Source organism: Carlito syrichta, unplaced genomic scaffold (genome assembly GCF_000164805.1).
Source record: "Carlito syrichta isolate Samal-C Ts95f unplaced genomic scaffold, Tarsius_syrichta-2.0.1 Scaffold305689, whole genome shotgun sequence".
NCBI lineage: Eukaryota > Metazoa > Chordata > Mammalia > Primates > Tarsiidae > Carlito > Carlito syrichta.
The window spans coordinates 35,012-47,535 of NW_007249785.1; the positions used below are offsets into that span (position 1 = coordinate 35,012).

The 12,524-nt window shown below is 38.2% G+C and overlaps 1 protein-coding gene across 1 annotated transcript in view; it reads right to left on the bottom strand.

The window, feature by feature from the left end:
• Window positions 1–5,035: 5,035 nt before the first annotated feature.
• The window catches only part of LOC103264674 (WD repeat-containing protein 70-like), a gene marked incomplete at its 3' end in the record, with an annotated part of 25,193 nt that continues 17,704 nt past the window's right edge, over window positions 5,036–12,524 (bottom strand). Inside the window, exon 5 of the mRNA XM_008062389.1 lies at window positions 5,036–5,228. Coding sequence (XP_008060580.1) covers window positions 5,036–5,228 — 193 coding nt within the window. The remainder of the gene's footprint in view (window positions 5,229–12,524) is intronic.

Consider the following 12,524-nt stretch of genomic DNA (forward strand, 5'->3'; position numbering starts at 1 on the left):
AAAACGCCGCAAACTATTCATCCAACAAAACCAAAAAAACAAAAACAAAAAGTAAAAAAAAAAAAACTTTCTGTATAATTACATTTTAGATTATCACTCATAAACAGAATAAACCTGAATTTTTTAAATTCAATCTGAGAATTTTTGTCTTTCGTCCATTTGTAAGGAGGGACCCAAAAATCCCAGAATTATGTTTTTGAAGGGTGGGCCCCCAGTAGTACAGGCTTCCCCTGCTAGGTAAGTGTTCTAAGAAACCATCAGCATTAATGTATCAGCTAGCAATGTTATAAGAGTTTGCACTAGATTTAAGTGAGTTTTTGTTTGGAGATTCTTTCAACTTGTTTACCCATTTCATGATGAGTAATTTACAGGAACAACCTGTCCACACCACCCTGAGGGTTCAGCAGTTTTTGACCAAAAAATGGCATGACCCCTCTGCCCTGACCTCCTCCCAAGCAATTCTTTTGTTGTTGTTTCTCAGGATGAAAAAAAAATTCCTCAAAGGGAAGAGTTTCCCTGATGTGAAAGAGGTGAAACAAAAATGGTAGAAGCACTAAAAGTCATCAAAACTGACAAATACTAGAATTGTTTTCAGCAGTGGAAAAAGTTTCTTGATAGGCCTATTACATCAGAGAGTACTCTGAAGATGACTGAAGTTTAAACATGTAAGAATAAATACACAATTTCTAGAAATAAATTCAAGGTTTTTTAGGGTCCCCCCTCATACATCTATCGCCAATACTGATACATTTGTATTCATGCCTACCATTTTATTTTATAATATATATTTACCAAAATTATTATTTTCCTCTACTTCTTTTTTCTTCTTTCCTTTCTTTTTTTTGGAATGACTAAATTTTCTTCAATGGTATATCAAGAGAATTACAGTGGCAGTAATAAAAACAGTAAGAGGGTACATTTTCTGTAAAGAATTTAATTATACAATAATAAAATCAGCTAAAGATAAGTCTGCTTTTTATTATCAATTTGGGATGTAAATTCTAAATGTCAGTTCAGACACTATTTTTGTTTTATTGCTATGGTTACTGTTGAGTTTTAATAATGTATATGAAACCTTCAAGTTACACATTTTTATTACTTATCTTTTAATAAACATTGTATTCCACATGAAGTTAATGTGGAGAACTCCAAGTTATACAGTCTGCATCACAGACATGCACAAACATGATCAGCTACAGGGGTTTCCAGATAATGTTTTTAACAGTTCATAATTTTGTAAGCTTACTTCAAGGGCAATTTCGTATTTCCAAACATGATTCTGCATTTAAACAGTAGATTCACAATAAAAAATAATTATAAAGACAAAAAACAAAACATGAGTAAATTCAATTTTGTTTTCTATGAATGCCAGAAGAAAAAACAAGACAGTAAACTAGGCTGGCAAAAGAATTTAAAAGGGCAACTTTGTTTGTTCATTCGTTTATTTTTGAGTCAGGGTCTCACTCTGTCACCCAGGCTGGAGTGCAGTGGCACAATCATGGCTCACTCAAGTCTCGACCTCCTACACTCAGGCGATCCTTCCACCTCAGCCTCCCAAATTGCTGGGACTACAGTCGTGTGCCATCACACCCAGCTAAATTTCGTTGAGTTTTTTTGTAGTGACGTCTCCCAATGTTGCCTAGGTTGGTTCCAAACTCCTGGGCTCAAGCAATGCTCCCGCCTCAGTCTCCCAAATTGCTATGATTATAGGCATGAGTGACCACAGAAAAGGACAATGTTTGAATGCCTCAATTGTTTTTACCAAAAACATTCTAAAGCAATGGATCATTTAATGACAATGTTTGTCATCATCTAGTCAATTTCTCTGATTTTTACAGAAGAAAACTTTCAGTGTTTTTGCCAAATATAATAGAAAACAATAAATTTTCTGGTAAAGAGGTTTTAGTGAAGGTATTTCAATTACAGAATATTTAAAAAACACTAGAATTTATATGAAAGGAAAAAAGATACAGTTAACATGGCAATGTCTAGAATTTATTATAAAACAAAAATTTTAATGAAACTGCCATATTTATTTTCTTATTTTAAGTTTTTATTTCCTAATTTTACATATGTACATACATGTATGAGTGCACATGTGTATATATACACATACGTGAGGTGCCAGAAAAATTTATACACATTTTAAATATGATGTTTAGTCAAAAGATGGCATTAATCAAATGAATGCTAGTGTCACCATGGGACCGACTAAACAGTCAAAGAAAATGGCAGAAGCATGGTTGAGCAAATGTTACACTGCACATCATTATGGTAACTCAACTCAACTTTGAAAAATAATACATAAATAACATCCCTTAAAATGTGAATACATATTTTGACACACCCTGTACATATAGAGAGATATATCTGTTGTTTCCTGTGAAAGACAAATTTACAAAATTTATTTACTTATTCATTATTTTAGTTGGAGTCTCACTGTCAGCCAGGCTGGACTACAGTGGCACACTCGTGGCCATCGCAGCCTCGACCTACTGGGCTCAGGTGATCCTTCCACCTCAGCCTTCCAAGTAGCTGAAACTACAGGCATGCACCACCATATCCAGCTAATAAATTTACAAAATTTAAATTAAAACTTTATTTGATCAACTATAGACAAACATAGACTAACAAATTTGTTCTACTTATAATGCATGAATACACAAAGAATACTGTCAAAAAGTATTTTGACAGTCATGGACAGATTTACAAAAACTGTTTTTTCTTTTCTCACCATTATTTTTCATTTCATAATTATTACTAAAAAAAAGTTCATCAAACAATGAAGAAAAGTGTTAAAACATTATCTACTCCTGGTGTCAAATAACACAAAGGACATCCTTTGCTTTTTGTTGTTTTTGCTGTTTTAGAGACAGGGACTCACTCTGTCACCCGGGCTGGAGTGCAGTGGCTCATAACTAAAACACTTGAACTCAAGCAATCTTCTCACCTCAGCCTCCTGAGCCGCTGGGATTACAGACAAGCACCCTCACACTGAGTTCACTGTTTAATTTTTTTGTAGAGGAAGGGTCTCACTATCCTGCCCAGACTAGTCTCAAACTCCTTGCCTCAAGTAATCCTCCCTCCTCAGCCTATTATAGTGCTGAGACCTGTAATCCCAGCACTTTAGGAGGTTGAGGCAAGAGGATTGTTTGAGCCCGGGGGTCCCAGACCAGCCTGGGCAACTTGGTAAGACCTCATCTCTACAAAAAATTAACTGAGCATGGTAGTGGGTGCCTGTAGTTCCAGTTACTTGGAAGACTGAGGTGGAAGGATCACCTGAGCCCAGCAGATAAAGGCTTCGGTGGCCATGAGTGTGCCATTGCACTCCAGCATGGGTGACAGAGTGAGACTCCAACTCAAAAAAAAAACAAAGTGCTGAGACTTCAGGTATGAGCCACTATATCCAGCCACCATTAGTTTTCTTTATCATTTTGTCCTTGTACTATTTTATTTTATTTTTATTTATTTATTTTACAAGGTGAGATATATTCCATTTTTTGATTTAATTTAATTTAATGTATTTTAAAGGTGTGGGGTACAATTCAGGGTTATGTATACAAATATTCACTATGCAGATACCCTTGTTGACGCCCTTGTTCTATTTTAGAGGTTATACATTTTATTTCTATTATTTGGGCAATTACTAATAAAACTGTAACTTGCATACTTGGTTTAAACTAATCTAAAGTTAACTAATATCTCTAGCCTCCTCCAAATAATATCTCAAAATGAATGAAATTTGACTCCACTTTCTCATCTTCTACTTTATGGTTGATGATAATCTTAGATCTACAATGTTTTTAAATCTCCCACATTTATTTATCATTATTATTTACAGTCAAAGCACATGAAGATTACCTAAATATCTTATTAATTTATTTTTAACATATTAGTTCCTGCTCTCCATTTATTTTTTTTTATTTATTTATATTTACTTAGAATCCCACTCTTGTTGCCCAGGCTAGAGTGCTGTGGCATGCTAACAGCAACCGCAGTCTCGACCTGCTGGGCTTAGGCAATCCTTCTGCCTCAGCCTTCCAAGCAGCTGCAACTACAGACACACACCACCATGCCCGGCTAGTTTTTGTGATTAATTGTAGAGATGAGGTCTCAGCAAGTTGCCCAGGCTGGTCTCGAATACCCGGGCTCAGGAGATCCTCTCGCCTCAGCCTCCCAAAGAACAGGGATTACAGGCTGAGCCACCACACCCAACCATCCATTTATTATTTTTTAGTTGTTTCTTTCCTTCTAAAGTTCTTTCAGTAAAGGCTGTCAGTAATAAACTCAAGATTTTTTTTTCTTTTTTTTTTTTTTGAGTTGGAGTCTCACTCGGTTGCCCAGACTGAAGTGCAGTGGCCGCTCCCAGCCACTACAGCCTCGCCTGCTGGGCTCTGGCAATCCTTCCGCCTCAGCCTTCCCAGTAGCCAGAATTACAGGCATGCGCTACCACGCCCGGCTGATTTTTTTTTTATTTATTGTAGAGATGAGGTCTCACTGCCCAAGCGGGTCTCGAACCCGCGGACTCAGGCAATCCATTCACCTCAGCCTCCCAAAGGTGCGGGATTACAGGCTAAGCCACCGAGCCCGGCTTTTTTTCATTTTTTTAATCACTCATGAATTTTTTATCTTTTTTTTTTTTTTTTTTTGAGTTGGAGTCTCACTCTGTCACCCAGACTGGAGTACAGTGGCCACTCCCGGCCACCACAGCCTTGACCTGCTGGACTCAGGCATTTCTACTGCCTCAGCCTTCCAAGCAGCTGGAACTACAGGCACATGCCACCATGCCCGGTTAATTTTTTGATTTGTTGTAGAGTTGAGATCTCACCAAGTTGCCCAGGCTAGTCTCCAACCAGCAGGCTCAGGCAATCCTCTCACCTTGGCCTCCCAAAAAGCTGGGATTATGGGTGTGAGCCACCGTGCCCAGCTACATTTTTAATCTTACTCATGATTAATAGTTTAGTAGGAAACTGTCTCCACACTACTTTAAAGATCCTATTTTGCTGAATTCTTAAATTACCACTGAAATACTTACTTCCTCCTCTTCCTCTTCCTCGTCTTCCTCTACTTCGTCTTCTTCCTCATCAAGAGGTGGAGGTAAAGGACCAATGATGTCTTCTTCCATAAGATCAGCTTGTTCTTCTACCATTTTAGGGGGCAAAGGAGGGCCAATTAACTCATCATCAGAAGATTCAGAACTCTCTTCACTTTCACTGCTGCTTGTATCCCTGAAAATACAGAAACAGAAACTCTTTGCCTCTGCTGCAATAAAGAATACACTCTGGAGGTAGTATTGATATCTCAGGACACCTTGCCTCTCCTTTTAATAACTAGGCTTTTTAAATGTCTCTCATGTTTAATGCAAATTTAATATTTAATGCAAAGATTTTATCTTAAGAAAGAAAAAAAAAATTCTCTCTTATCCAAACATAATTAAAGTCTAGAATAAAAGGTCATAGCAATTAGAGGCCCATTAGATCATTATCACTTCATAAAGAGACAGGAAAACAGGGCAACATAGAAGAAAAGCTACAAAATATTAAATCTACAAGAATGAAAACTGACAAGCACGGTGGCTCAAGTCTGTAATCCCAGCACTATGGGAGGCCAAAGCAAGAGGATTGCCTGAGCCCAGGGGTTCAAGACCAGTCTGAGCAATTTGCCAAGACCTTGTCTCTACAATAAATAAATAAATTAGCCAGGCGCGGTAGCACACGCCTAGTTCCAGTACATGGAAGACTGAGGCAGAAGGATTGCTGGAGTCCAGCAGGTTGAGACCACAGTGGCCATGAGCATGCCACTGCACTCCAGGTTAGGCAACAGAATGAGATTCCAACTCAAAAACAAAAAAGAATGAAAACCCTGAGATAACCAATGCCTCTATTAACGATATATGAATCCACAAGGGCAAATAAAGCCAGTAATGTACGGAAGTTAATTTTACTCTCCAAATGTTTCAATATAATTTCTGGAATAAAAATTATTTCTCAGTGATAACCAACGTTTGCCTGGTTGCTAAAACATTAAATGTAGCATTCTCGGTTTCTAAAAAATATCTTACTCTAGGGCATATTATACTGATTCAAACTGTTTTTCTATCAGCCTACCTGAGGACTATAACACACTTTCATCAAAGTCTCTGTCAAACACCTCTAGACATTCTGAAAGTCATCATTATCCACCATTCCTCCACCCCACCACAATGAATCGAGAATTTAGCATTCCTATCTGTATCAATCTTTCAAATATTTTATGTATTAAAAGTCTAATGAAGTATCTCTGGTATGTAAGCTCCAGGAAGGCAGAAATGTGTTTTATTCTAGCATCTAAATGATGCTTGACATATAGTAAGCACTCAATATCCACTAAAGAAAAAAATGAAATTTTTCTTCTTGTTTTCATCTAGATTCAAAGCCCAAAAGAACACATTCTCATACATGTTATCCTTACACAGAGACAAGAGCTAGCAAACCTCCATAAAGATTAGAGTTTCTAGATTTGAGCTAGGCAACTGAGGCAAGTAAATAGCCTGAGTCTACAGGTTTGAGACCAGTCCAGGCAACTTGGCGAAACCTCATCACTACAATAAATCAAAAAATTAGCCAGGCTTGGTAGTGCTCGCCTGTGGTTCCGGCTACTTGGAAGGCTGAGGCAAAAGGATTGCTGGAGCCCAGTAGATCTACGCTGGGGTTGCCATGAGTGTGCCACTGCACTCCAGCCTGGGTGACAGAGTGAGACTCCAACTCAAAAACAAAAGGAAGAAAGAAAAAGAAAAGGTTATGCTTGGTTCAGATGGAGGTCACTGCACATCAGTTCCCTCCGCTGCCTCACTCTTCTCATAGATTATTTCATGGCCTCTTTCTCAACATTGAAGTTTCCTCAAATTTCCCCTCCTCAAAGAAGACTCTGGGCACACACTTTCTAAACCCTCATGCACATACCACCAGTCCCTATTACCTTTATTAACTTGCTTTGTTTATCTTCATTACATGTATGTTAGCTCATCTGATAGGTTATATAGTTTTCTAAATCTGTTATCCAACTATTTAAATACCCCCACTACTATATGAGCTCAACTAGAATTGAAGTCTTTCTTTTTTTTTTTTTTTTGAGTTGGAGCCTTACTCCGCCACCCAGACTGGAGTGCAGTAGCATGCTCACAGCCACCCCAGCATCAACCTGTTGGGCTCCAATGATCCTTCTGTCTCAACCTTCCTAGTAGCTGGAACTACAGGCACATGCTACCCCATCCGGCTAATTTTTTCATTTATTGTAGAGAGGAGGGCTCACCAAGTTGACCAGGCTGGACTTGAACACCTGGGCTCAGGCAATCCTCTCACCTCTGCCTCCCAAAGTGCTGGGATTATAGGCTTGAGCCACTGTACCTGGTCAAGAACAAAAGTGTTATCTGTCTTGCTAACTGTTATCCCAGTGCCTAAAACAGAGTCTAACTCACAATAGATGCTCAATAAATAATAGTTGAATGACTGAATAAATGTGTACTAAGCTACTCACACTCTCAAATTTTCATCCTTGTGATTAAAGGACAAATTTCTAGTTGTACTGGTTTAGAAGTTATATACTTTTTTTAATGCAAAATTATTCAAACCATCAAAAGGTCAAAATTGAAATGCTGATCCTTAGCACCCGTGCTAAGATAACTGAGACAACTTGTTCAGAAGTAAACATTAAAATGAGAACTAAATTGAACCAAGGTGATTTCATGGCTGATTATCCAAGTCCAATAACCACATAAAATCTAAATAGAATGCATTAGTTTCTATGAGCTTCTAATTCCATTTCTGGTGTTTTACTTCCAACATGCACAAACCAAAAAAATAAAGAATTTTTAACATATTTTGAATATTCTGAAAAACAAAGTACACGAAAGTATGTCCAAAAATGTCCCTAAAAGAAAACAGAAAACATTCCATGTTTAAAATATGCCTTGAATCAATGTGGTGCAAAAAGCACAAACTAGAGCCTGAGAATAGCATGAGTCAAATTCTATTTCAGAGCAGACTTTTTAAAAAAGATTTTTAACTAAGTATTAAATAATGTCTAGAGTTGTACAATTTCCATTTCAGAGTTAAATTCATAACAAAAATTCACTGTTTGTGGTATTAATTTCTAAAAAGAAACACAAATACCTAAATAATAAATACTTTATAAATTTTAAGTATATCAATATTTCTCTCCTGCCCTGAAACTATATTTAATAGAATAAATGACATATTTTTCTCTGTATTTGGTTCTTGAATAACTTACCCCCATATATTTCTTTAAAGTCAATAACAGTGATAGTCTTAGGTGACTGTCTTTTGTGAAACCAAATTTCAACACCATTGCAGATTTTCAAAAAAAATATTTGTATATGTTGTGAAACAGACTCTCAATATATCATAAAGGAAAACAACGATGTGATCATTTAAAATATGCACACAAAAAAAGAATAAAATATTGTCAAAAAAGTAGAAGAGTAATGCCAGGATAAATTCAAATTATAAACCAGGCATGGTATCTCACGCCTATAATCCCAGCACTTTGGAAGGCAGAGGCGAGAGGATTATCTGAGCTCAGGGAGCGAGACCAGTCTGGGCAACATGGCGAGACCTTGTCTCTACAGTAAATCAAAACATTAGCCAGGCATGGTGGTGTGTGCCTGTACTGTAGTTCCAGCTACTTGGAAGGCTGAGGCAGTAGGATCGCCTGAGCTCAGCAGGTGAAGCTGCGGTGGCCATAAGCGTGCCACTACACTCTACCCCGGACAACAGAGTGAAATTCCAACTAAAAAAAAAAAAAAATCAAATTATAAGAAACAATTTCTATGTAACATGTATGCATCAAAAAACAGTAAAGAACCTGGACATGGTAGCTCACATCTGTAATCCCAGCACTTTGGGAGGGTGAGGCAGGAGGACTACTTGAGCCCAGGAGCTTAAAACCAGCCTAGGCACCACAGCAAGATCTCATCTCTACAAAAAAATCAAAAAAATTAGCCAGGAGCGGTGTACACCTATAGTCCCAGCTATTCACAAGGCTGAGGCAGGAGGATCACCTAACCTAGGAGATCAAGGCTACAGTGAGGCATGATGGTACCAATGCACTCCGGCCTGTGTGACACAGTAAGATCCCTATTCAAAAAAAAAAAAAGTGAAGAAAATGATCACCATGTAATGAATGCTAGAACATCCATAAAATAAATTAGAAACCGACCTTGGAATCACCTTACATCACATATTGGAATCACCAGGATAGGGCAAAAATCAACCCATAAATAAATAAATAAATAAGCAAGTCTTCATTTTTTTTGAATACTGAACAAATATATTTACATCACTTTCTTTCCTAAAACTCTATAAATGATGATAAAGTTTTTTTGTTTGTTTTTAAAAAGGCATAATCTGAGTTCCTCTTAAAGCACTGGCTAGGCCAGGTGCAGTGCCTCACACCTATAATCCCAGCACCTTGGGAGACAGAGGTGAGAGGATTGGCTGAACCATGGGTTCAAGACCAGCCTGGGCAACTTGGCGAGACCTCATCTCTACAATAAAATCAAAAAATTAGCCAGGCATGGTGACACGTGCCAGTAGTTCCAGCTACTTGGAAGGCTGAGGCGGAAGGATCGCCTGAGCCCAGCAGATCGAGGCTGCCGTGTCCATAAGTGTGTCACTGCACTCTAGCCTGGGTGTCAGATTGAGACTTCAATTAAAAAAAAAAAAAAAAAGGCCAGGGGCAGTGGCTCAGCCTGTAATCTCAGCACTTTCCCAGGGGGTTCAAGAGCAGCCTGGGCAACTTGGTGAGACCTCATCTCTACAATAAATCTCAAAAAAAATTAGCCAGGCATGGTGGTGTGCATCTCATCTTTAGTGCCAGCTACCTGGAAGGTTGAGGCAGAAGGATCGCCTAAGCCCAGCAGGTAGAGACTGCAGTGGCTATGAACATGCCTCTGCACTCCAGCCTGGGCAATAGAGTAAGACTTCAAGTCAAAAAAACAAAACAAAAAACAAAACACTGGCTAAATAGATTACATCAAAAACAAAGTACCTTCCTATAAACAACTATTATGTACTATGAACAAAATGTAATGCTAGAAACAGATAGAAACTGAAAATCAACACTTGTAAGAAAATGACACTGAGTAAATTAATTTTTGGTGGCTTTTCTTCTGACAGTAGGCCCAATCATTGCACTGGATAGTTAAAGCTCAGATAGGAACCTACTTTCTTAATCACAGGGCAGAGATCAGAATGTAAAATGAGGAAGGAATATCTCTGAAAGGAAAAAGCTACAAAAGAGGAAGGGGAAAATCCTACATAAAAGTCTACCCAAATCTCTGGCTCAGTCCTGGAAAACACAAGCATGAGGCAGATTCCAAACATCCGAGGTAAGACTAAAAGAACTAAACAGGGAGATGAGCATGGTGGCTCACATCTATAATCCAAGCTACCGTGGTGTCTGAGGCAGGACTGCCAGAAGTTCAAGACCAGCTAGCAACATAGCAAAACCTTGTCTCTTAAAAACAAAAAATCTGTTTTAAAAAAAGAAATAAACAAGGACTTTAGCTGCTGCCCACCAAAAAGAAAACAGAAGTTTAATTCAGTCAGGTTATCTGCCAAAAAAAATTAATAATAACCTTGAGAGGCAGACAACAGGATCAAGAGAGAGTCTCTAAAACATACCATTCACAATATCTAAAATAATTAAGTATACAAAAAACAGAAAGTGAGACCCACATTCAACTTAGATAGTCAATAATGAGGAGCGCCAGGCTCGGTGCCTCAGCCTGTAATCCCGCGCCTTTGGGAGGCTGAGGTGAGTGGATTGCCTGAGCCCGCAGATTCGAGACCCGCCTGGGCAACTTAGCGAGACCTCATCTCTACAATAAATCAAAAAATCAGCTGGGCGTGTTAGCACATGCCTGTAATTCCAGCTACTCGGAAGGCTGAGGTAGAAGGATCGCTGGAGCCCAGCAGGTCGAGGCTGCGGTGGCCGGGAGCGGCCGCTGCACTCCAGTCTGGGCGACAGAGTGAGACTCCAACTCAAAAAAATAAATAAATAAATAATGAGGACCAATGCTTAGAAATCTCACACATTAAAATTAGCAAACAAAAAATTTAAAGCAGTTATAAATTATGCTCAAGGCATAAAGAAAACATATTTATAATGAATAAACAGAAAGGAATCTCACCAGAAAAAGAGAAAATATAAAAAGTAACAAAATGGAAATTAGAAAACTGAAAAATATAATATTTAAATTTTTTAAATTTTGTGGTTGGACTTGGTATCTAGAGATTGCAGAAGTCAGTAACCTCGAAGACAGATTAAATAAAAACTATACAATCTGAAAAACAGCTAAAAAGACTTAGAAAAAAATTAAAAGAGCATCTGTGACGTGTGAGACAAGATGAAAAGGCTTAAAATATGGATAATACAGACCTAGAAAGAGAAAGGGGTCCAGAAAAAGAATTTAATGTAATTCTAGCACTCTGGGAGGCCAAGACAAAAGGACTGCTTAAGCCCAGGAGTTTAAGACCAGCCTGGGCAAGGCTGAAGAGAAGGAATTCCCAAACACTATCTACCCACATCTGACTCCTAAACTATGCAACAGAGCTTTTGACAGGCCTAGTAAACTGCCAAGCATTATTTATTTGAGGCCCTCTGAAACAGTGGCAAGAAAACTTCAATTCTTTGATTTATAAAATGCAGCAATAAAGTTGTTTTATTATATTTCTTTTGATGAGTATTTCTGTCTTTGTATTTTTTAATTTCAAAAGTAGTTCTGCAATTTTAAATATTAATGGCAAAAGTAATGCTTTGGTTTGTCAGAGCAATAAAATTTATCCCCAATATCAATAGCACATGTCCTTTACCTTTATATTTTAAAGTTACTACTGCAGGAAAATACAGAATCAACAACACTTCTGAAGTTTTTAACAATTTTCAATCAAATCAGTATAAACAATTTTCAATCAGTCAGTATAATTATCTGTTGGTCAGTACTGTAGCAAAAGAATTCCCAAAAACACTATAGCAGTTTTTGACATCTTAAATCAAGTAAGACAGTAAATGTAAATATTAAGTATCCTTGTTAGAAAATTGGATTTCTGGGGCAGCCCTTCAGGTTCCCTCCCACTATGAGAGTTTTTCTGTCCTCTTAATAAATCCTGCTTAAAAAAAAAAAAAAAAGAAAGAAAGAAAAGGAAATGAGATTTCTGGCCAGGCGTGGTAGGCTAAGGTGAGAGGACTGCCTGAAACCACAGGTTCGAGACCAGCCTGGGCAACTTGGAGAGACCCCATATCTCTACAATTATAAAAAAAAAATAGCCAGGCTTGGCGGCTCAGCCTGTAATCCCGTACTTTGGGAGGCTGAGGTGAGTGGATTGCCTGAGCCCGAGGGTTCAAGACCTGCCTGGGCAACTTGGCGAGACCTCATCTCTATAATAAACTTAGCTGGGCATGGTAGCACGCGCCTGTAGTTCCAGCTACTTGGAAGGCTGAGGCAGAAGGATCGCCGGAACCCA